At 58.5% G+C, this 24,525-nt stretch overlaps 1 protein-coding gene across 1 annotated transcript in view; it reads right to left on the bottom strand.

The window, feature by feature from the left end:
- CNGB1 (cyclic nucleotide gated channel beta 1) overlaps window positions 1-23,863 on the bottom strand; it is a 50,828-nt gene extending 26,965 nt beyond the window's left edge. Inside the window, exons 1-17 of the mRNA XM_012730475.1 lie at window positions 23,738-23,863; window positions 21,545-21,602; window positions 21,224-21,296; window positions 20,334-20,448; window positions 19,949-20,019; window positions 18,473-18,548; window positions 18,201-18,240; window positions 17,697-17,856; window positions 16,768-16,843; window positions 16,358-16,394; window positions 11,485-11,647; window positions 10,547-10,600; window positions 5,043-5,130; window positions 4,362-4,395; window positions 3,528-3,649; window positions 3,038-3,225; window positions 2,323-2,536 (exon numbers count right to left, since the gene is read on the bottom strand). Coding sequence (XP_012585929.1) covers window positions 2,323-2,536; window positions 3,038-3,225; window positions 3,528-3,649; window positions 4,362-4,395; window positions 5,043-5,130; window positions 10,547-10,600; window positions 11,485-11,647; window positions 16,358-16,394; window positions 16,768-16,843; window positions 17,697-17,856; window positions 18,201-18,240; window positions 18,473-18,548; window positions 19,949-20,019; window positions 20,334-20,448; window positions 21,224-21,296; window positions 21,545-21,602; window positions 23,738-23,863 — 1,695 coding nt within the window. The remainder of the gene's footprint in view (window positions 1-2,322; window positions 2,537-3,037; window positions 3,226-3,527; window positions 3,650-4,361; window positions 4,396-5,042; window positions 5,131-10,546; window positions 10,601-11,484; window positions 11,648-16,357; window positions 16,395-16,767; window positions 16,844-17,696; window positions 17,857-18,200; window positions 18,241-18,472; window positions 18,549-19,948; window positions 20,020-20,333; window positions 20,449-21,223; window positions 21,297-21,544; window positions 21,603-23,737) is intronic.
- Between the last annotated feature and the right edge of the window lie 662 nt (window positions 23,864-24,525).

Raw genomic sequence — 24,525 nt, 5'->3', positions numbered from 1 at the left:
GGGATGGGAGTTTCCTGAGGTACAGCTCAGAGGATGCTGGGGGGCTCGCAAAGGCCCAGACACCCTCTACACACAGGGCGGGGGACCCCCAACAGCAGCCAGAAGCAGCTGGGGCTCCATAGGCAGGTGCATATTTTTTTCCAGTGGGGAAGGGGGCATCTTGGGGTGTTTGTATGTGTGTGTGCCTGTTGAGGTAACACTGACTTACAACACTAGATACATTTCAGGGCCCAGGTTCACACCTCCACAAACGGTCCCATACGGCCCCCACCACCAAAGACTTAGCAATCCTCCACCATAGTCCAAAGCTTCAGGGCTGCTGAGTGACCCCCAGCCTGGTCCCCATGGGGCAGACAGTGCCCGGCCTCTGCATCCAAGAGGCTGGCTCGGGAGCCTGCACCCCCACCCCCAGCAACTGCCTCATCGGGAGTCAGACTGTGCCACCCCAGTCCTCCCAGAAAGGACAGCACCCCTAAGCCTGCTATCTTATTTCCCACCAGCTTGGCAAAGCAGAAATTGAAACTAGAAATGATATTAGTTCGTATTATATTGATTTAGAGAGCAGGGATAATACTATTAAAAATATAAAGAATAAGATTGCATGATTAAATTAGTTTAGATGATAATAATATTTACTGTTAAGCACTTCCTATGTGCCTGCCAAGCATTTGTTTCACTGAACTTGCGGTGCTTTGTATATATTAACTCCCCCTCTTCCTGGCCACCCTGCCAGGGCCTTGTTATTTCTATTCCCGTTTGGTGGGTAAGGAAAATGAAGCAGAGGTGTGGGGAAAACTGGCAGTGGAACCAGAATTTGGATGCAGCAGCCTGGCTCTGGTGCTCAGACTCTTGCCCACCGAGAGGTCGTGACCAGCACGCACTGAAAGGAGAGGAGGCTCCCTACACCTGCCGTCACCCTGTCTGCAGCCCCTCAGCCCACTGGCCCAGGACTCGGGGGACATTTCCAAAGGCTGGAGCTCCCCGATGCTCAGGGACACACAAGACGCAGACAAAGCAAGGATAACGTGGTGGGAGAGCATTCGTCTGTTTTAACTCTCGCTGGACATGGAATGAGCAGAGAAGTCTCTGTTAATGCCACACCAGCCTCCAGCACCCTCCCCCCACCCCCGACACCTCCTAAGCCCACTCTTAGGCCAGGAGAGAAGACCTCAGTGGAGAGCCCTCAGCAGACCAGCAGATTTCCCTAGAAACCATCAGCACAACTTTGTTTTCAGTGTTTCTGGTTATTTCTAGATAGGGCTTCAATTTATGGCAAACCATGCTTTGATCTATAGGGAGGTCAAGTTTCTTGTTTGAATACACTTAATTAAACTTTAGAAAAAGTGAATCTGGGGAAAGAAAAAGTCAGCAAGTAAAGGGAGCAGTTTGTGGGGGTGGAGTTGGGACCGTTAGTGTGAGTAGATTTAGGGTTTGCCCAGTGGACGGACATGGGGACGCCATCCCTTGCCCCGCTGGGGTGATTCGTGGGCGTCCTCACTCCCCACTCTGTGCCCACCCCAAGCCAGGTATAAAGGAGGAGAGAGGGGCAAGGAAAGATTCAGTTCGACCTGCCTGTTCATCACAGAGACCCCCTTGCCTGGCATCATCCCCCAAACAAACGACAAGGAAAAGTGGAGTGGTCTGGCTGGAGTCAGAAGGTGACAGAGTCACCAAGAAGGTGCCAGGATGACCCCCAAGGACTCTATCCTCAGCCAGCAAGCACCCAGCAGCTGAAGGCCACTGTGGGGCCCTGTCAAAGCCAAGTGGATCCCTGCAGTGGGCCCCTGGTCTCTGTGCTGGCACCTGGGGGCTGTCTTTGCCTGAGAGGGGTTTGCTGGAATGATATCAATAATCCTCAGAAAGTCTTCTCCCAGCCAACTCACAAGGGCGGTAGATTCTGTCTGCAGGAGACCCTCTCCCCCAATTCTTTATGCTCTATTCTCCTCCGCTTACTCTTCTTGGTCACCCAGCTCCCTGCCCCAATCTCTTGCTCTGCAGAGTTGAGCGACTTATTTAAACTCGAGTGTGAATGACTACCTATCAGAAAAATAATGATCTGCAGAAAGCTTTAACTAACCCAAAGAAATGAATTGCTAATTGTGGGATTTTAGCCACCAAGAGAAGGGGATCAACATCTTTCAAGTCACTACAGAGTAAGATAAAGGCATTGATCAGCAGAGGAGGAAGGGGTGGTTCCCATGAGCCCAACCAGCAGCCCCAGACCATGCGTGGCACCCAGGCTGGGTCAGCACAAGCCATGCAGAAACACACATCCCTGCGTGCATGCTGGGGGGTCGAGGTCACGCTACCTAGGCGACGCACAGAGCTCCTGGTTTCCTTGGCGAAGCTGGAGTTGGACAAAGTTGTTCTCCGGGCGACGAGGACAGGGATGCGGGTGAGGGCTGGGCGGTAGCTGGGCACATTGGGGAGATGGTCCGCTAGGTTTGGAGGGGCAGGTCCCGGGGCCGCCTGGCCAGGCAGCTGGTCCTGAACCAGGCGATTCAGCTCCATGTCCCGGCCTGGTTTAGCCATGGTGCTGGGGCCAGCGGGTCTCGGGCAGAAGCAGGGCCCTGGAGGCTGCAAGCGGGAGCTCGGGCTTGGACCAGGCAAGGGAGGGCTGCTCCTCCCTGCCAGCACTGACACAGACCTTGGGCGGCAGCCCCGCCCAAGGTCTAGGCATCACTCTCACCCGGGGAGTCCCGCCGTGGCTCACCCCATCTTGGAAGCGTCACCAGAGTGAGGGGCCGGTCCACCCAACAGCTCTGGCGGGCAGTCCCCGACCCCCAGCTTCTCATGTTCTTTCTCTGCTAACCGACCCCCCAAGCCTTTCCCACCTCAGGCTCTCAGGCTCTGAGACTTAGAGACACGGGACTCAAGCATTCCCAGCCAGATTTCCAGGAAACTCAGGAGCTTAATTTCACAACCAAGCAGAAGGGAGGCTTTCCCCAGGGCCCTGGCTCCCAAGCTGGCCTGCCTAGGGCAGCCTCGGGGAGGTCTGGCAATGTCTGTAGCCCAGCCCCAGGCTGCAGATTCTAACCATGGTGCAGACATAGCAGCTAAGAGCTGGGGCTCAAGGCCACTGGGGCTCAAGGCCACTGCCTCCCGGACACGCAGGCGCAGACCGAGGACCAGGAAATCTGGTTTGAGTGCAGATATGCTCAGCAGGCCCAGGCAGGACCTGAGATTCTGCATTTTCAGTTCCTTCCCTACAGCCTTGTGCTGAAGCTGACGAGGCGAGACAAGCTCAGGCCACAGGGTGGGAGACCAGGCTCCAGCCCCATCTCGGGGGCTGGCGGGCCTCTCCCTCAAAGCCAGCCAGCGGCTGGGTGCTTTCAGTGTGCCGTCCCCCTTCTCTGTCTCCCAACAGCCCAGCAAGGCAGGGGTGCTTGCTGCCCTGTTTTCCTGATCTAGAAGTCAGGAGAAGCCAGAGCGCCGGCTCCGAGTCACAGAGAGGCGGCAGGAGGCTCCGTGAGTGGAACGTGGGTCTGGCCCTTGACTCGGCCGCCTCCTCCCCACAGGGGCCCCACATTCTCATCTGTAAATGGCCCATCTGCCTCCCAGGGCAGCCGGCACACTGGCGGCTCAAGGAACAGCGCGGTTTGGAAGGAGCCGGCGTCCAGCCCTGGACACTGGCCCCACCATCGAGGAGCTGTCGGGGCAGGGGTGCGTGGCGGGTAGTGGCCGAGCGTCTGCAGGGGACTCCTGCCGGGGTCAGCTCGACGAGAGGCGAGGAGTCTGGGGCGTGCCTCGGCAAGGGCGGCCCCGGCCCCGCTGGACGTGTGGCACTGAGCTGACCGGGAGCCCGGAGAGCCGCAGCCCTGGCGAGGGCTAGGGGCGTCAGGAGGGATCGACTGGAGTTCAGGAGTCAAAGTGCCGTTCCCCCGGGGGTTGTTATTTCTTTTTCTCCTGCTGCGGTATTCTCCATAAAACACTCTAAATGTCCAGCGCACGGCTGCCCCCCACATTCGCCCACCACCCCATGCCTATCCCCACGGGGGGGGGGGGCTAGTCTCCATCCACCTGTGTCCAATCAGCCCCTCCTCCCAGCCCACCTCCCACTGCCAGAGTGGAGGGACATTTTCTTCTTGCATTTTGTTTCTTTGCGGGCCAGGTATGAGTGAAATCATACAGCACTGGTCACTGAGCAGAAGTGCCCAGCACCAGAGGGGGCTGGGCTGAAGAAGGCGTGGCCCAGTACAGTGGAGGGTACCCCTAGAGCCATTTGGAAATGGCGTGACCCCAAGATGCAGGGGCTCTCGGGAGGGTGGAGTTAGAGGGAGGCCGCTCAGCCTGAAAGTATCCCAGATGCTCGGTGCAGCTGCACCCCGCCCCCCCTCCCACCCCCCCACCTCCGCACCTACCTCCTGAGCTGGTGGCTGGGGTCTCCCGCAGCGCCTGCAAAACACCAAGTGGAAACAGGAGCTGGGGCCGCCCACCACCCCCCGCCCCCGCCTACCGGGCCTGTCGGGACACCTCAGGCGTCCTCTTGAGCCGGCTCTACTCCCTGCCCTGACCTGACGTGCTGGTCAGGTCTATTCCCTGCCCTGGCATGCTGGCCCTGCCTTCTGGGACACCCTGGGCAGTGGCCTCGGCCCGCAGAGAGCAGTGCACATGCACCCCGGCCCCAACACCTGGACTTGTCCCCTGGAAGAGGGGACCTCCTGCACACAGCCCAAGCGGCTGCCCCGGCACCCCACTGGGCACTTCACTGCCCTGTGCACAGCTGGGTACACCCCCAGGTTGTACCCCCATTTAAAAAGTGGGGGCTACAAGTTGTGGCCCCTTTTACAAAGGTGGCCACTGAGGCCTGGCGTGGGAAGGTCCGTTGTCCAGGTCCACCTACCTCCCTCCCCCAGCCGTGTCACCTAAGACCCTCGGCGACCCCAGCAGACCCCTGATGTGAGCAGGGCCTTACCCCCCGTCTGGTGGGCATCTCACCCACTGAAAATCCCCTGTAAACAAAGTAGCCAAAGCCCAGCCCCTCCCACCGGTGCCAGCCCATGCCCGGAGGCCTCCAGAGAGCCTGGCCTGCGGCTACATACCTGGCGTGGGGCGCTCCTGGCCTGGGTTCCGCCTATCTCACTTGGGTCCTGGCCGATCTGCACCACCAGACAGCTATCCAGCAGGACACTGTATACCCAGGGGCAGGAGGAGAGGGTCTGGGTGAGAGGTGTTACACTATCCCTGCCCTGCAAGTGCCAGGTTCTGTGCCTGAGCCACGTACAGAGATGCCAGGAGTAGATCCTCGCCAGCACGGGGGTCTACAGGTCCTAAGTCCAGCTAACGGTCCCCCAGTCTGAGACTCGTGCTGGAGCGAAGGACAGTGAAGGGCACAGTCAGTGTTTTAGCTAGGACAGAGGGCTTCCAGGAGGCGGTGTCTGTAACCTAGCTCTTGAGGACGCTGAATTGACTAGGAGGCGAGGTGGGGAAGGGTATCCAGGAAGCGGGAACAGCATGTGCTAAGACAAGCAGGGAGGACAGTGTGAGGTCCTGTCCTCTGGAGTGTGACCAGGACACATGTTAGGACATTATGTAGTGTTCAAGATAAGATATGTGCCTTGCTTTTCTCATCTGAGAAACTCCAGTCAGCTCTGAGGATACAGAAGGAATAGGAGAAAAAGCAGGCCCAGAGAGGGAAACTGACTTGCCCAAAATCACACAGCAAGTTGTGCCACAGCACACAGACCTCTGCCACAGGCCCGGTCATTTCCAAGTCATGACATCAGCCACACTGAAGCTTCCGGATGTCTCAGGAGTCCCTGGTCCAGGCAGCAGGTATACATGAGTGTTGGGGTCAGGGGGTGGTTATGGGGAGCAGGGAGGACTATGGCAAATCAGGAACACGTGCCCCTCTGAATTGGCAACCTCATTTGGCTAGAAACAAGGACCCAGTGACCATATCTCCCAATTTTACTTCCCATTTTTTCCTAAGTTTAAAGATTTATTTATTTATGCATACAAGAGTTGGGGTGTAGGCCAGAGGTACTGGGGGTAAGAGGGTTACCAGAGACAGAGCGGGGAGCAGAACAGATGGGCTAACTGAAGCACACTGCTGAGGGGAGCAATGGGGAGACAGGAGAGGTCTGCTGTGCCATGTAAGTCATTTCCCTGGCCGGGGATCGAACTCGTACTGCAGTGGCTGCAGAGAGCTTCATAGTGCTGAGCTTTAACCTACTGCACCGTGAGGGAGAGCCCACTTCCCTTTTTTCTTTTTAATTTTATATATATTACATCATTCTTGCTTTTTGTACAATAAAAGCTTTTCCCTCTCAGGTCCCAATTTTTTTTTCCATTTTTTTTTCATTATTAGTATTTTTTTTTACACAGTTTATTTTTACATCATTTTGCACATTTTTTTTTCCATCTCGATTGTAATCCCCGCGGGTTTCCCATCACCAAATCACCCCTGTGCCACCACCATAGTCCCGTGCATTTCCCTCCCTTCCCCCGTTTTTGATCCCATTCCCCACTCCACCCCCACAGAATGTCTCTGGTATATGGTTGTTCATTATTTTTGTTATTTTCTCGCCTGTCCATTATACTCCTGCTATGAGTGAAACCATCCGGTATTTTTCTTTCTCTTTCTGGCTTATCTCACTAAGCATGATCTTTTCCAGCTCCATCCAAGTTGCTGCAAAAGACATGTGTTTCTCTTTTTTGGTTGCTGAGTAATATTCCATTGTGTATATGTACCACATCTTTCTAATCCAGTCATCTACTTTTCAGGTCCCAATTTTTTAAAGGAGTCCGAACTTGCAATTTTAAAAGAAGAATCCCCTAATTTAAAAGAATAACAATAATTACTTAATTAAAAATAAAGGTGAAGGACCCTCCCTGGTGGTGCAGCATGTTAAAGCACAGCAGTAAGAAGCCTAAGCCACTTTCACATGAGTTCAGTATCCACCTACCCGGAGCTACCCACATGGCGCAGCAGACCTCTCCTGACCGCTGCTCCCCTCAGCAGTGTACTTCGTCGGTCTGCCTGTTCTGCTCCCCACTCTGTCTCTGGTGAAGCCTCTCACCGCCCCTGTGCCTCTGGCCTGTACCCCAGTTCTGTATGCACAAATAAATAAAAATCTTTAAAAAAATAAAAAGTCAAAAAGCCCCCCCATATTCATGGTCCTTGAGTCCCCAGCTCTGAACACACTGGGCAACAGCTCTCCTGGACTGTGGTGCCAAGGGAACCCCAGTTCTGCACTGGCTGGCAGTACCTCCCAGCCCCACTGCCCCAGGCAGGGTGCTGCCCCTGAGCCTCAGTCCCTCATCTGTGAAAGGGGACAGAGATGGGTGTTTCCCTTCACCCAGCGGGAAGCAAGTGCTAGTCAAATGGAAGCATTATTTTGATGTTATTTTGTGGCTCTTATCATGACTGTTATTAATCTCCGGGGAGGCAGCGGTCTGCAGGACTGTGAGGCACCCACGTGGTTTGGGAAACATTTTGCACAAACATTTTGCCATGCAGGGCCTGAGCGGATTCATTTTCCCTGAAAGACACAGGGGCCTCCCCAGTTCCGGCCACGGAGACACCTAGCAAGTTCTGTGGGGGCCCCCATCGGCACCCCGGGGGTGCTTCGGGACCTACGTATGCTGCAAGTTGCATGGCACTGCTATGCCAAGGTCCTCTCTTGCCTGGCCCCGAGCAGCCGCCATCAACTCCTAGAAAGTTTCCGTCTCCCAGGATTTCCAGGCAGAGGAACAGACTGAGGTGGGGCACCCCAGAGAGTCCCAGCTCTGCAAGGGAAAGCGGCGGGTGCAGCAGCCCACATCCCTCCCCTCCCCCATAGGCGGTACCCCAGGTGAGGATCCTTACTGGTAACTTCAGTAGACACTACCAGCACAATAACCCCAAAAGAAGGAAGGAGGGGAGCCCTCGGGGAGAAGCAGCCACCTACTTGGGTCTCGCTGTCTTGGCCAACAAAGACGCCCATGGTGCAGGGGTTCAGCTGGGGGCAGGGACGAGCATGGCAAGCCAGGGTCTGCGCGCAGAGCGGAGAACTAGAGCGTGCTCTAGTCTGAGTCTGCGAGGCGGCTCCAGAGCCTTCCTGCTTCTAATCAGATTGAGGGGACAGGCAGGGAACTCTGCAGAGATGCCCCCAGGGAGGCCAGGTGGGGACCGAAAGGCTGCGGTTGCTAGGAAGAGAGGAGCTGCTGCCTGCAGAGACCAGGTCGCTAGGCGACAACCGCCGTTTCCAGGGCGCGCACGTCATCAGTGACCCTGCGCCTTCTCCACCGGGCTGGCCCAAAGCCTCACCCCGCGCCAGCCCGCGGAGAGCCCAGACTGCCTGGCCCGAGCCAGACGCCCTCTGCATGTCTCAGGCACCACTGTGCGCTCACCCACTGGCTCGCCGCAAGCCCCAGTCCTCCCCAGACACCCCCCACCCCGCCCCAAAAGTTCTCTGAGTTTGAAACTCTGGGTAAATGTGTGTGTGCGCGCACGCGCGCGCATTAGCGGCGCGGGGGTGGGGGGGAAGTGGGGGGACGGCTGCAGCATTGGCAGCCACCAAATGCGCACACTGTGTGCGTGAGCATGTGTGCAGGGTATAAAATCAGTGTGTGCAAGTGTGTATGTCCGTGTGTGTGTGTGTTGCACGGGCGTGCACATGCTTGCTAGCCGTGGGGGGGCGAAGCATGGGTGTCCGTGTGCATGTCAGTGTGTGCACAGCCATGGGTCCATGTCTCCGGGCTGGTGTGTGTGTCCCGAGTCCTGTGCACAGGGAACATGCATGTAGCGAGAGCATGTGTGTGAGCACTGGGTCACCAGCCTTCCCGGGTGTTCAGCTCAAGAGCAGAGGCCTACAGGGGGTTCCCGGCCTAAACCCTGGGCACACAGGCTTGGTGGGGGAACGACCCCCAGACTATGTAGTCTACAAAGCAGGGTGGTTAGCACAGCGTGTACTAACCACGCCAGAGCAGCCTGGGGGACCCAGAGGGCAGAGTTCGGGCTGATGGAAGCCCCAGGGAAGGCAGCACATGTAGTTTTGGTACAAGAACTGCCATCAGAGGAGCCTATGGACAGGACGGCCACTGTGTGGTTGTGAGCTCCCCGTCCCTGGGAGCAACCAAGCTGCCAACGATGGAATTTCGATAGGTAAACTGGCAAGAGTGGCTAAAAGCGATGACACTGGGCAGAGCTTGAGATTGAACTCTTTCCCAACTGGAGCTGAAAATGACCCTCCAGGGGAGAGAGGATCAGTGCCCCTCGGTGGACACTCACTCCGGGGCACATCCTGCCACACTGGTTAGTTACCAGGCTAGTGCTTTTCACCCTGTGCGGGGCGATGGTCAGCCCCCACTTCCAGTGTGGAGGCCGGAATCCTGGGGCGTATGCCAGGTGCCCGGGTCACTACCAGAGCACAGCGCCAGATTGCTGACCCTCCCCTTGCCGTCCTGCTTCCAAGGAACAGGTCGGGGGACAGGTGGGGGGCGGGCATGGGCTGGGGTACCACAGACAGTGGAATGGAGGGACGGGGGAGCCCGCTGAGGGGAGAGCAGTGTGACCTGGCATGATACGGTGGTGGCGTGATCTCTGCCGCAGTCACCCTAGGTGGGGACACTCCCCCGCTCCAACCTTCCGTAGCTCCCGCTGCTCCCTTCCAGGTGATCAAGTCCGAGGCCTTCACAGCCTGCGCCCCCATCTCTGAGGCATCCCCTGCCACCAGCCACAGTCACATCCCAGACACGCAGCTCACACCTTCCTTCTCGAAACACTTTCGGAGCCTGGCCTCCAGCTCCGCACTCTCGCCAGCTACTTCTCCCTGCCTCTGGGGCCACTTCCTCCATCTTTTCTGCTTCCTCGCCATCCCTTCGGCTTCCCCTCCACCCACACTCCTGCCCTGGCAGCCCTTCCCAGCCCACGTTTTCCAGCGCCACCTAAGCGCCCAGACCCCAGACTTCACACCCCGTCACCCCCAGTCTCCCAACTCCAGACTCCTGTCCCCCTGTTTGTCTTCATCTGCACGCGGCCAGCCAGCCGTCAGCCCCGCTGTCGGTCCCACATGGCTGGACCCCCTCTCCCGATGGGGGGCCCTGATCTCCATTTTTCACCTTTATTTTAACTGTGCTCTTCTGGGTGTTCATGTTGACATCTTTCTGAGGTGGGTGGAGAAATGGGCAGGAGAGCAGAATCCAGGGCAGCTTAGAAGGCATCCACAGCTAGCAGGGGTGAAGAGTGCGAGGAGGGGACAGCCCTGCACCCCGGCTCGTTGATGACAGGGAGGACTGGCCGCTGCGGGCGCCCACTCACTCATCCCTCGCCTCTGTCTTAGTGCTGGCACGAGGCCGGGGATGTCACCTGTGTGAGGTGGTGTTCTAGAGTTTGTGTGTGAGTAGGGGCAGGGGTGTCGAGTGGCGTGGCCTGAGTCTGGGGTCACAGTGAGCGCAGTGGGAGGGGGGTCCAGCGTCCCTGAGCCTCCCTGGCCAGCACCCAACAGCACACAGAACAACGGAAGGCACCCAGCATTGTCTCCACCCACCCCAGAAGTCCAGCCGCCTCCCTGTCACCCCTTTCCCGGACCATCCCTTGGGGTGGGTGGGACAAGCGACTTACTCATCCTCCTCTTCCTCCTCCTCTTCTTTCTCCTCTTGAATCGCAGGCAGGTCCCTGAGTTGGGGTCAAAGGCAGATGAGTCTACCTGCAGCCTCGCCCAAGCCCACTCCTAACCCCTTTCAGCAGGATGTGGTAACCCCTGAGCTCCCCAACCAAGACTCCAGCGGGGAGCCCCACCTGAGCCCTGGGCTCCCCCAGCAACAGGGCTGTGTCACCAACCTGGGGGGGATCCCCGGTCCCCACTTCCCCATCTCTGCAATGCAGATCATGGACCTGAGGTCCCACGAACCACCCCCACCCCCCGCCAGTGGGAGCTGGGGTCACTACCTCCCGGGTGGCAGCTGAAGCCGCTTCAGCATGAGAATGATCCGACCCCCGGCCAGGGCGCTGACCCACATGGCAGCAGACCTCTCCTGACCTGCCCGCTGCTCCCCTCAGCAGAGGACTTCATCAGTCTGCCTGCTCTGCTCCCCACTCTGTCTCTGGTGGATCCTTTCACCACCCCTGCACCTCTGGCCTGTACCCCAGTTCTGTATGCCTAAATAAATAAATCTTTAAAAAAAATAAATAAGTGCTGTCACAGTCCTATACGTTGGCAAAAGAAAAAAAAAAGGCGAAAGACCTCAGGGTATATTGTAGACTCAATACAGAAATGAGCAAGGCCCGGGGAAGGGGGTTCTCTCCCAGCCCCAAACTCGGGGGTCTCCAAGCCCCTCTCTGAAGCACCTGAGTTGTGGGTACGATCTGCTATCTTTTGTGGGAGGAAATAGAGAACGCAAACATGGCCTGGAGTGGCCGCCACTGGCCACGGGGAGAGCACGGGGGACCTGAGGGTGCTGGGGAGCAGCCTCAGCCCCCACACTTCATCCTCTTACACGTTCAGGGTTCTGTGCGCTGTGCCCACCCATCACGGTTGTCAGACCCTCCCTGGCTCCCACCTGGGGGTCTCTGCTGCAGCCTCGTCCTCCTCTTCGTAAGCCGGAGCCTCCTCTGGGCCGTGCGGGCTGGCGGCACCATGGGGACACTGGTCCCCTTCCCAGCAAGGGTCAAAGTCTTCTAGGACAAGCTCAGGCCCCTCTTGGCCTCCTGGGAGGATGCTGACTGCAGGAGACACAGAGTTGGGGGTGGAGGAGAGCGGCCTGGGGCTTCTGGGGCCACGGGGGTCCCGGGCCATCACCAGCCCTGGCCAGCGTCCAGGCCAGCAGTGGAAAGCCTGTTTCCAGGGGCCAGTGCGCAAGTGTTGACCGAAGCTCGCCATCGGTCACCCTGTCTCCTTCCATTAGCACCCCTCTTCCTAAAGTCCCCGAGACAGAGCTTCAGCGGCAGCTGGTTTTATTTCAGTGGGGAGAGACCTTCTTGCTGGGCAGAAGCAGAAACAACATCTGTAATCACAGCATCGCTGGTAACGTCAGAGGCCGGTCTTGGGGTTCACCGGGCCGAATAGCTGTGCTGGCCTGAATGTGCCAAGGGGCTAGGATGTGGCACACCACATCCGCTTCTGGGAGTCTTTTTCACAGGGCCTAGCACCTTCTCAGGGGGCCCCATGGCAGAAAGGGGTTCCACCCTCAGAGAGGAAACTAGAATCTTCAACGTGTCTCCATGTCCTCCATCCCTGACAATCTAAACACTGTGGGCTGTGACCTTGGCGGAAGTGGGTAAGGAGCATCTCATCAAGTATCTAAGGTGGGGACCCTCCCTGGTGGTGCAAAGGGTTAGAGCGCAGCACTATGAAACCATCCGCAGCCACTGCAGCATGAGGTCGATCCCGCCCCGGAGGTGACCCACAGGGCACAGCAGACCTCTCCTGCCCCGCCCGCTGCTCCCCTCAGCAGTATGCTTCATCAGTCGGCTTGTTCTGCTCCCCGCTCTGTCTCTGGTGAAGTCTCTCACCCTCCGCACCTCTGGCCTGTGCCCCAGTTGTTATATGCATAAATAATTTAAAATCTTTACCAATATCTAAGGTGACCCCCGAGCAGAAGAAGGGGTGAGACTGCCTGGCTACCAGGTGTCCCCCCAAAGCATCAAGGGTCCTAGTGGCCCCCAAGCCCAGCATCAATTACTAACGGTGACGCGAAGTGGGAGCTGGCCTCAACCCTTATCCTGGACTTTGGGAGTTACTGTTCACGGTGTAAAACAGTCATAGCCGTAGGAGCAGTAATCATACTAGTAAGAGAAGCGACATTCTGGAGTCCTGGCCACGGCCAGAGCCACACTGATTCCCCTGTGGTAACTCAATCCGTCCTCACGCCGACCAGCTAAGGTGGGAATATTTTATCCCCCCTCTTATGTATTTTATTCCCCCTTTTACAGAGAAGCAAACCGAGACCCAGGTTAACACTCCTTTTGGGGGGGGCTTCCCCTGTGCCCGCTTTCCAAGCACTGTCTCCCTCTCGGCTCCCACTCGCTGGCCTCTAGATGGAGATGTCCCTGTGTCCCCCACCTGCCTGCCAGGGAAGCCTCCTGTGACCTTGCACTAAGGTCCTGGTTCCTCCGGCTCTATAAGCACCTCTGGATCTTGACCCCCAGGAGGCATTTCCAAGTATGGCCCCGAGGTCAGCGGTCAGTGGTGGGCACGGCATTGACTGCTTCCATCGGCATGGGTGTGGCATCTCCACCCCGAGCAGCCACTGGTCAGTCAAATCCCAGCCTGACAGGGCAGAAGACATCCAGGCCCCAGGACACGCACTGGCCTGTGGGCTCACATGCCTCTGTGGCAGCCCTGTAGGGTAAACATTGGACTCTCCCATGTCACAGACCAGAGAGCTGGCTCAGAGAGGCTGAGGAACTTGCCCAAGGTCACACAGCACATGGGAGGCAGTGCCAGGCCTCCTGAATCCTGCTCCCTGGTGTGCTGGTCCGTGAGTGCCTCTCGGTTGCTCAGAAATGGGCCTGGTGTCGCAACGGGTTAGGACGCAGCACTGCAAGCTAGCCGCAGCCACTTCAGTGTAAGTTCAATCCCTGGACACGGAGGTGACCCACGTGGCGCTGCAGACCTCTCCTGACTCCCTGCTGCTCCCCTCAGCAGTGTACTTCGTCCATCTGCCTGTTCTGCTCCCCACTGTCTCTGGTGGATCCTCTCACCGCCTGCACCTCTGGCCTGTAGCCCAGTTCTGTATGCATAAATAAGTAAATCTTTAAAAAAAAATCACTCCTTGCCCCAGACAAAGACATCTGCAGCCCAGCCAGACCAGGCTGGGGTCCTGGCTAAGCCTTCCCTCCCGGCAAGCCCGCTGCTGCAGCCATGTGCACTCCCGTCCTTAGATCTAAATGCTTTTCTATTTTTTAAAAGATTTACTGACTTATTTACACACAGAAGGACTGGGGTGGAGGCCAGCGGCACGGTGAGGGGACCCACCAGACACACAGTGGGGAGCAGGGACCTACTAAATGCTCCTTGAGCCTTGTCTGAAGCAATACTAGCAGGCAATCGCAGGCTTGATCCTTTTTTTTTATATTTTATTTTTATAGATTTATTTATGCATACAGAATTGGGGTACAGGCCAGAGGTGCAGGGGCGGTGAGGGGATTCACCAGAGACAGAGTGGGGAGCAGAACAGGCAGATGAATGAAGTCCACTGCTGAGGGGAGCAGCGGGCGGGTTAGGAGAGGTCTGCCGGGCCATGTGGTCACCTCCGGAGGAGGCGGGGATCAAACTGAAGCGGCTGTGCTCGCTTGCAATGCTGCGTCCTAACCTGTTGCGCCACCAGGGAGGGCCGGCTTAACGCTTTTTAATGTCAACCAAAGCGTTGGTTGCTGTCCACTAGGGGCCCTGAGCATGGGGGAGACAGGGCGTCAGCCTGATTCTTCAGGGGAATATCACGTCCTGCACTCTCTGCGGGCTGTGCAGGCGTCTTCTCAAAGACAGTCAGCAGCTCTCCGCAGCCCTGGGAGGGAGGCCTCCTGCTGCCCTGGGGCGACTTCCACAAGGGGTTGGCCTTGGCCTCTGAGGGGTGACTCTGGCTCCCCTTGCTCTCTTGGGAGCAAAGGGAGGAGCAGGGGCCACTGTTCAAGGTGGGTGGGGGTCCATGGGCCCCTCGGTCGCCCTCCCCTTCCTTCCTTCTATCCATGTGTCTGTCTGCACTCCCCCGGCTCCCTTCTTTGTTTCAGGGGCTTCCAGCTGCTGACACCCCTGAAACAAAGGGAAAGACAGAAGGGTGGGTGGCTGGGAAGACAGAAGGATGAATGAATGAATGAGTGAGTGGGTAGCGGGAGCTGGGGATGAAGCAAGGAGAAGGGGAGACACTCATCTCAGCCCCTTAGAGCCCCCTCATTAACAGACTACACAGAGTCCCCCAAGTTCTGATCCCCACTAATCATGGCCAATCTTTTTTGGAAACAGGGTCTGTGCCGAGAGCCAGAAGAGAAGGCTGTCAAGAGATCATGTGGATGGGGGGGGGGGGGGGGCCGAAACCCAATGGTAGGTTCTGAGGAGAAGGTGATGTGACGGACAGGCTGGAGGGCCGCTGGGCTGGGGTGCCAGGCGTCACCAGCAGCCAGCAGGAACCCAGAGAAAAGTGGAGCAGGGGTTCTTCTCAGAGACTCCAGAAAAACCAAACAACCGGACGCTTTGACTTGGAACTTGGGACTTCTCGCCTCCTGAGTGTGAGAATACACCCCTGCTGTCTGAAGGCGCCATCTGGGCTCTGCCACAGTAGCTCCAGAAGAGAAATCCCCGGGTCCTGGGCTGAGTCTGCCACGGACAGCCGGTGCCCACCCCCCAGCCATGCGGGGTCCTGTCTCTGGGCGCTGGGAGCACGGCTTCCTTCCAGAGAGCTGGGGAAGAGGGCTGGGGCCTGTCCCCGTGGTCAGCAGCCCGGGTGGGCGTGGGGCCTCGCCCCAGGGAACCCCTCCTGTACTGAGCCCCAGCGAATGGACAGCTCGTCACTCCAGCACAACTAGCTCTGGCCCGCTACTCGCCCACTCTGGGGTGCCCATGCCCTCTGCAGCATGGAGCAAGCCCTGCTCAGTGTCCTCCCATAGCCGCCGTCAGGAGCAGCCCCACAGTCAACGGCTGTCTGTGCTCCAGGCTGCCGTGGCCGCCGGCTCAGAGTGCCCAGAAAGACCACCACGGGTGGACGCAGCTTGGGGAAGCCCCGAGGTCCACGGCCAAGGACCTGTGTCCAGGGTGGAATAGGGTCACGACTGGGAGCCTGAACTTTGCTTTGTTCACCCCTGGAACTCATCACAGGCCTGGTCCCTAGCAGGTCCCCTCAGGATCCTTGGCTACGAAGGAATGAAGGAGTGAATGAACGGAGGTGTGCCCTGTCCACCTCAGCCTCCCAGAGGCCGTGACATGAAGGCAAGCAGATACTGGAGCCTGGCCCTCCCCTCCTGGCCTCAGGCTGCTCCTAGACCTGGAGCTGGGCAGGGACAAAAGGTGTGTGTGTCTCTCTCTCCCTCAGCCCAGCCACCGACCAGAGGACACCGTTCCCAGCTGGCGTCTAAGGGCCTAGCCCCTCTTCCCTCTCACCCCAAGTCTGAGACTCTTCAGCCAACCTCCAGGCCTAGCTGCTGAAGGGCAACGGGGCTCTCCCTCTCCCCATGTTCCCACAGGAAAGGGGGACCACAGACTTAGCCTCAGGACAGTTTTCTCTGGGGAGAAGCTGGGGAGGGGTTGTCCCCTCCCACACCTGTCCCGCCTGCCCCCACCCTGGCCCCTAGGAGGGGCCTTCAGACACCACCTAGGCTCTGGGCTCCGGTGGCCCGGCCAGGCTGACCAGAGGCGGGACCTGCAGAGCCAGGTCAGACCCCGACTGTGCCCCCCAGCGAGTCCAGGGCAGACCCACTGCCCTGCACCCTCATGCCACTTACTGGTCTGCACGTCACAGCTCACGGGGGCATCGGGCTCCTGTGTGGGGTGAAAGGGAAGGAAACCACCGGGGCGCCTGACTGAGGGGTTGTGTGCCAGCCCCCTCCGCTTATCCCCAGGGTACCCCCTTCAGGTCTCAACTTGGCAGGCCACCTCCACTGGGAAGCCTTCCCTGATGCTCCTAGGAGGCTCCTTCTCTGCACCCCACTTCCCTCTGCCCCCCCATGGAGGCTCCTCCCTCCACAACTTGAGCTCCTGGTGGTTGGAGCTGGGCCAGCAGTTCTTCACCTGAGACCACAGCACTGGGCAGGCTGGCTCGGCTGTACCCCACCCAGGGACCACCCCACCTTGCCCAAGCTCCTGTGACCCTCCCACCAGCACGCAGGCCCCGCGCCCTGAGCTCAGCACCCACCTGCCCCCCCGCCTTCTCCCGGAGCACCGGCTGCGGCAGGACGTCCTCCAGCCTGTGCAAGAGCCACGCCACCAGCCTGCGGGCAGACAGCAGGCAGCGCCTGGCTGAGAGCGCTTCTGGGGAAACTGAGGCCAGAGCTGACCTGTGCCAGGGCCCGCGGCAAGGCAGACCGGTGCCCAGGTCTCAACCCTAAGCCCACCGCCCCTCCCTGTTCTCCCAGGCAAGCCTCCAGCTACTCCACAGACCCCAGTGGGGTCCCCACACCCCACCTTCACCCCCACCCTCACCCCCTGCTCTCACCACCCCCACAGGAACTCCCTACAGGCCTGACTATGGGTTCTAGCAGGGGTGGGGGAGGTTTGTGGGGGAACTGACACTGATTTTATTTCTTTAGCACTATCCACCTGCATGCTTTTGTTATGCAAATCCCCCCATTTTTGTACAATGTCTGGCTTCCCCGTGAAGCTCCCATCACCACCACCCGTGCGCTGTCACCGTCGTCCCTTGTTTTAAATGCAGGTGTCTCCTGACCCCTCTGATTCCTCGGGCAGCTTTCCTTGCACCAAATGATGCCCGGGTAAGGCAGAGACACCGATGCCTGCGTGTTAGTAAAGCGTCCATGCAGTGGGCACCAAGCCGCCGTCCCAGGGATGAAGCGGACGGGCGGGTGTCAACCCCTCTAAGACACCCTGGTAGGTGAGAAAGCAAGACCACGACACGATGCCGGTTTGCTTTCGCCGGTGTGTGTTTAAAGGAGAAACATCCTCATCCTCTTGGCTTGTGCCGAGAAGGCGGGAACAAGTGGGGGACCCCTGGATGTTCTTCCAGGTGCAAGTGCTACCCCTCTATTAAAGCAGTTTGTGAAGGCTGGATATTGGGCGGGGACAAGGCCCTGCTGCTGCTGTGGGGGGGCTGCACTTGGGGCTCACCTGGCAGTGTCCCTGGGGGGCGGCAGGGAAGAGGCCTGGAGAGCGGGCTGGGGATCCGGTGTGGGCTCCTCTTCGGGCTCCAGGGGTGCTGGTGTGGGCAGGATGGGGCTTTCTGGCGCCTGCAGCATGGACTTGGTTTCCAAAGGGGGTTCAGGGGAGTCTAGGTGGCAAGAGGAGGCGAGATACAGATGGCATGACAGGACTTCATGTGACCCAGGGGCATGGGGACAGACCCCAGGTACCAGCATGACTAAGTGGGAGCCCCTGGGGATGCCCCAAGTAGCCCTATCATCAGACAGACATGGGACTGAGGCCCAGGAAGGGAAGGAGCTTGTCCAGACCTCAAGTGTCTGTTGTGGGCTCCAGTGCACCCCCACAGGCACTGAACGCCTCTCTAGGAAGGATGAGGGCTTAGATGCTGCGGGGGATGCCCAGTCCCCAGTGGTATCCCCAGCCCAGCCGCGACCAGCCCAGCCAGCCCCTCCGCAGAGACTCTCCCTGTACCTGGGCCCAAGGCAGCACCAGCAGTCTTGTCTCTGCAGCCCTGGAGCAAAAGCCAGGGTGAGGTCACAGGCTATGCCACCCCGTGCACCCCTGCCCTGGCCAGCTGGGCCCCCAGTGTCCACACCACCCCATCCAGGGCCCTCAGGGAGGCGAGCACCCTCGCCATGGGCTCTAGAGAACTGGGACCACCTGCTGAGTGGACTGGCCCTCTCCATAACCCCCAAAACCCTCTCAGATGAGCAGCTTCCCTTCCCCCTTTTCCCTGGACGTACCTCTGAAGTTTTAGGGGGCTGTGGCAGCACCTTCTCCAGACTCTGCTCTAACCATAGGAGCAGCCAGGGTCTGGGCCTATAGAGGGGCCAGTGGTCAACTGCTCAGCCTGACCACTGGCTGGGTCTCCGGGTCCAGCCCTTGCAGGCCTTCAGCTCCCCTCCCATGGGGGGCTCCTTCTATCAGACAGTCTCAAAGAGCCCAAGGTGGTGGCGGACGCTGCTGTCAACCTCAAAGTCTGCCCTAAACCTGGGCCAGGCCCTGGGAAAACATGGCTTCGGCGTAGCCTGGGGAGCTCCCAGTGACTGGGGCACCCCAGTCTGGTTTTAAGGTTTGTGGCCCATGCTGTGCCCCGAGGACCCACACTTACAAGGACCCATTTCTGGCTCTACACTCTGTGGCTGCCATCTTTGGTCTTAGTCATTGTGAAAGGGGTTCTGCTCCCGCAAGGCACCTTCTGGACAAACTTCGGGTCCCAGACCCATCTGGGCTCCAGGAGCCCTTCTTTCCTCTGGGAAACTTCATGTTCCCAGGGGAACCCGTGTCCCCACGTGGCCTGGTGCAAAAGCAGGCTGGCAGTCCTCTGGCGCCTTTATCAAGGCGCCTTGCTGGTTTCATGAGTCCCTGGGGAGGGCACAGCCGCCGGGGGCCGAAGGAACAAGTGGGAGCCACAAATGAGTGGCTGGAGTGTGTCAGGGTCCACTGCATTCGTTCGCCTCTTCACTGACCCCCACTGTGCTGAGAACCACCCCCCACTCTGTGCGTTCAGCAGTGACCAGGACAAAAGCCAATGCGACGAGTGGATGAGGGAAGGAAGGACGGAATAGGGGAATGGACTTCCAGCAGGGCTTGCAATCAGAGACTTCAGGCTTACGGGGCGGGGGGGGGGGGTGGACACTGTATTCTGAAAACTTTTAATTCCTAGACAACATCTACAAACAAAGGCATCGACATAAAAATCTAACGTTCCAGCTTCTCTTGAAAAACGAGAGGGCCTGGCCACCCTGGCGCTCCTGCAGGGCAGAGGCACCTCCTGATGACAGGTGCCCCTCCTCAGCGAGAGCCACAGCTCCCTGTCTGCCTCAGTCCTCGCCCTCCTGCCCCCCAGATGACCAGGCCACCCCTGGGCAGTTCCGAGGGTTGGAAAGCTGCGAGGCCAAGCTGACCGCCCAAGAGGCCCACAGAGGCAGGCCCCGCTTCTAGGCTCCACCTGGCACCCCCCCACCCCCACACTGAACCTCGTCTGGGAGGAGCTCACCCACACCTCCTCTCCCTCCTGAGAAGGGGCCCCCACTAGCGCATCACCCTATAATTAGCACAAACAACCAGAGCCAGCCCAACCCCACCGTTGCCATTTTGTACTGAGAACGTGACAACGGAAAGAGGTAAGAGGCGTGTCCAAGGCTGCCCCTGGGTGACAGTGGTCCCAGCCCGAGGCCCTGGACTCTGGGCGCGCTGCACCCCCCCCCCACACATACTCCAGATGAGGCTCAGGAGCTCCCAAACTGATGCTCAGGAATGGGGACTCACCCAGTGTCATGGCCCCGCCCTGCAGGGTCAGAGAATAAAGAAATGTGGTCAGCACTGCCAGTGGCCTCCCGTCAGCCCAACTCAAGCCCAGGGTTGAGCCTCGGGTCAGTGAGATGGGGAGACCCACCCCCAGGGCCCTTCCCGGGGGCAGGCCTGTCCCAACACTCCCTTGGTCCAGGGCCCCGGCCTCTGGGCCTTACCTGGGCGCCCCCTGCTGCAGTGCCTGAGGCCCTGAGCTCCCGCCTGGGGGGGCAGACAGATGATATGGGGAGCAAGCCGAGGCGGGGCCTTCCCTCCAGCCTCCCCCGCTCGGCCCCTTGACCCCAGCAGTACCTGAGCCGGGGTCCCCAGCCCCACAGCGCTCCGGGCCGGCCTGCTGCTGTCTCCGGGCTGTGGGACGACCTTCTCCATGCCTTTCCTGAGCCAGGTCAGCACCCAGCTGCCGGGACTGTCCAGAGACAAAGGCACCAGCCAGCCCTCAATGTCCTCCACCCCATCCTGGCTGAAGAGGCGGTCCCCACTGTCCCCCCAAAGCTCCATCTCACCACTGTGAGCCTTCAGACATATCTCCACCTGAGCCTTACGTCCCTGTCTGGAATACAGGGGACGCGCCCCCTGGTGAGGCCAGCGTGCCTGGCCAAGCTGGGTGCACCCCCACTGGATATGTGGGTGGAGAGCAGCCAAATCCATGCTCTCTCATCCCGCCTCCCCTTCAAAGGCGCCCAGGGCTCCCCTGGCCGACATCTGCGCTCCAGAAGGGTGCGGGCTTCCTGCAGCTGAGGCTGATTTTCTAAATAAGGGCGGCACAGGCTGGCTGCCGGGTGAGGGCCCCAGCACAGGTGCGCTCTCTTGGACAAGCACCAGAGTTCTGGAACGTCTGAGCCAACTGGGAGATGGCGTGTAGCTTCCCGATCTCTGGCGTCCTTGGGGAAAGCAGCCACTCTGGCCACGCCAGGCCTGCGTTTCATCCTCACACACCAGCAGCCGGCGGCTCCAGCCTGGGTTTCTCGCTGTTGTCTTGTCATTTGAGCCTGAGAGGCCCCTACCCCCTCCTGAAGGTCCCTCTGCAGCCAGCTCCAGAGATGTTGCAGGTCCTCACCGGGGTCCACCGAAGCCTGAGAGTTGCGTGGCCTTTCCCTCCACCCTGTGGCTCCCTGGCTGGGGGGAGCGTGCTGTCTGAGGTGTCGGGGGTGGCCCTGAGGAGAGGGGACGGGGTGCGGTACCTGTTTGCTTCTGGACCCACAGCAACCTGGGCTTGGAGGGATGTGGTCAGGGTGTGGGCAGCCTCCTGCATTTCTGGAAAAGAGCCCTCACACTTTAGATCAGCAGCCACAGCCAAGCCTGTTTCTACCCTTCTGGGGAGGTTAAATCAGAGGCAGAGGGAGGGGAGAAGCCCAAGGGAGCTAGAAGCAGGGTCTCGGCTTGGCTCAGCTAAGCGTCCCGGCGCCCACCCTTCCATGCTCTTGGCCTCAGTTTCCTCCTTTGTGGAGTGGCCTGCCAGGCCACCCCAAGGCTCTCCGGAGGCCTGGGGCTTCCACACTCACCCTGAGGGCTTGCATAGGCCGTGGCTGCCTCTTCCCCCTTGAATAGCTCCTGGGGTGGCTGGGGGGTTCAAACAGACCGAGTCAGCCCTCAGCAAGACCAGCCTGGCTCACGAGAGGGCAGTCCGTGTCCCACCCACCGGGATCCTCACACACCCCACCCCAAACAGGAGCAGACAACTCTGTGTGCACAACTGTCTGGGCAAATCCTAGTACCTCACCTTCTGCCTGGAACACACGGGTCTCCCAGCCCCGAGCCTTTTATCCACCCAGAAACCTCTGTGCAAGCAGAGGGGAGGCGAGGGGGGCGGGCTCCACCCTGCCAGCCCCCAGCCCTCTCTGTGCTGCTCAAGGCCACGCCTTGCACTCCCCTCTAGCAGTCAGGTGACCTCAGTCACTGCCACCTGTCTCAGCTGCCTCCGCAGCCACACCCCCTACTGCCAAGTGCACACAGGCCGTGACATTACACAGGCAGACACGTGCAAGAGGTGCGCACACCTGCATGGATGGACACACACAGGCCTGCGAGTATGCAGACACAGACGCTCGGCGGGGTCTGCTACACGCACGCACATCCACGCACATCAGACCCACCCACACAAACATCGGCACATTCACAACTTGCACATGACACGCAAACATGCTTGCAAGCACACCTTATTCACATGTGCATCAAAGCACGGTAAAATACATGCACACAGATGAGCATGCTTCCCAGGCTCGCGTGTGGCCACACGTGTGTGCTCACGTGCACCCATACACACGTGAACACGTGTGCATCCACCGGCACACAAACCGTTGCGTGCACCCGTGCACACGGCGTGAAGCTGTGTGCACACATACAGGCATTTAGACGTGTGCATGCTACACAGACACGTGAATGCAGTCGTCGACTCCGAAACAGGCACCCACATCCACTGTGACACACTAGCATGCACACAAGCGCATGGGGCCACAGACTCACTGACGCATGAGCATCACAAGGCTGTGTGTGTGTTAGCGCGCAGGCAGACGCAGGAACATGCGTGCATGTCGTTGCATGCACCCCGCTTACAAGCACGCCTGCATGCAGGCTTTCCACTAAGGGTACGGGCACACGTGTGTGTGGAGCCTCACGCATGCACACGCAAACACACGAGGTAAACCCTACACCTGGTAGCTTGGTGTCTACTAAGCGCACCCTGCACGAGCCAGCGACAGGCTTTCCTCTTCCAGGAGTGACGGTCTCTTGACCCCTTCCCACCGGCCGCCTTCCGGCCCGCCCAGCCCTCTGTGTCTGCGACACACTCGTCTGCCAGCTCCACTCTGCAAAGTTCACACGACTGTTTCCCTCCTCTGGCTGTAGTCCTCAGGGTGATACTTGTATTTGGCCTCTCCAAGGCCGGAGCCACTAAATGCTCCTTGTATCCTCGGTGAGTGACCTGGCCACGGCCAGGGCCGCTTGCTCATCGTCATGCTCCCAGCACTGCACATGGGGGCTAGCAGCAATTCTGATCGATGGTCACCAGGCTCCCGAGCAGATGGGATGTAGAATTGGTAAGCTTTGAGGCACTCGCAGGATGGGTCTGGAAAAATGTTGCTCTAACTGTAACCCGTGAAGCCGTGTCAGTCCGCAAACTGTGACTGGGCCCATGAGTAAGCAGCTTGCTCCAGAAAGGAGATCAGTGACCTAAATCCTTCATGGAGAACGTCTTACTACAAAACAAATACTAACTACTGCACTGAGGTACACTGTAGATTTGCATTCTGGCAAGCTCCTAATCTCACCATGGGAGTAACAGCTCACGGACTGGCTTCTTTGAGTAGCTCTCGTTCTAGATTCTAGAGCTCCTCAAGCAATGGCCAGCGAGCCAAAGAGCCGCCTGTCTTTCTAAATAAAGTTTTATTGGGACACACCGTGCTCACATACTGCCTGTGACTGTTTCCACTTTACTATGGCAGCGTTGACTATAACAGAAATGGAAAGAGACACAAAGTCCAAAATATTTACTCTCCGCCCTATCCATAGAAAAAGTCAGCCTTGGGCAAGCCTCATCCATTCTGTCCTCCTTGGTATAACAACAGTGCTAAGCCAGGGGGCCTGGAGTTTTCCTTCTGACTCAAATTTTGTAGTGGAAGGGCCATGGCGAGAAGTTGACCCCAGGGGCAAGCCCCAGCAGCGAGATCAGCACACGCTCTTCGCCCTCTTCCTCTCACCAGGCTCGCAGCCTCCGCTGTCTCAGGCTCTGGCTCTGGCTCTGGCCTGCCCTCCTCCTCCTCCATCTGGGTCTTCTGAGGGGTCCCTGGGGGCTGAGGCAGCACCCTCTGGACCCAGCCCAACATCCTGACACCTGTAAGAGATGGTGCCCTTAGATCCCCCCAGAGTGCTCACAGTTACACCCATTTGGGGGCTGCTTTTGTGGGTTACACTTCTCCTTTTTTCCCTCATAATATTTTAAAATGTCTTTGCAAGTCAACCTCCAAGTATTTAAATTTTAGAAATACTCAAATTCCCAAACATATGTATAAAGAAGTTGGTCACAACAGTGTTTCAGCAAAAGATGATAAACACCCAAATACACATCCGTAGGAGGAGGGTTATTAGAAAACCCCTAAATGTTTATCTGTGAGAGGGGTTCACATTTAATAGATTACAATGTGCTCAGAAATGGGATAGTCAAAAAAAAAAATGGAAAAGTCTAGAACCACTGGGAGCCACAGTGAGGGGTAGAGCTCTGGGTGGGGAGTCGGATCGCTGACTCAGCCGCCAAAGAAATGAATGTGGGTCTTCCATTTCCCTGTTGGCTTGGGGGTACAGATGCAGCAATTCCCCAGGTTGGTAGGGCCCCAGGTCACATGCTGAGAGAGGCAGAGACTGGCCCAGGCAGCCCCGGGCAGGCCTGTGAACTGAACGGTGCCCCGTGTTCTGCCTGTGCTCACACTCAGGCCTGAGTAAGTCCATCACGTTTCTACAGGTAAGGAAACGGGCACCCGGAGAGGTCAGT

Source organism: Condylura cristata, unplaced genomic scaffold, assembly GCF_000260355.1.
Source record: "Condylura cristata isolate star-nosed mole 26May11 unplaced genomic scaffold, ConCri1.0 scaffold00028, whole genome shotgun sequence".
In the NCBI taxonomy this organism is placed as follows: domain Eukaryota; kingdom Metazoa; phylum Chordata; class Mammalia; order Eulipotyphla; family Talpidae; genus Condylura; species Condylura cristata.
This window is presented reverse-complemented; position numbering and strand designations above follow the sequence as displayed.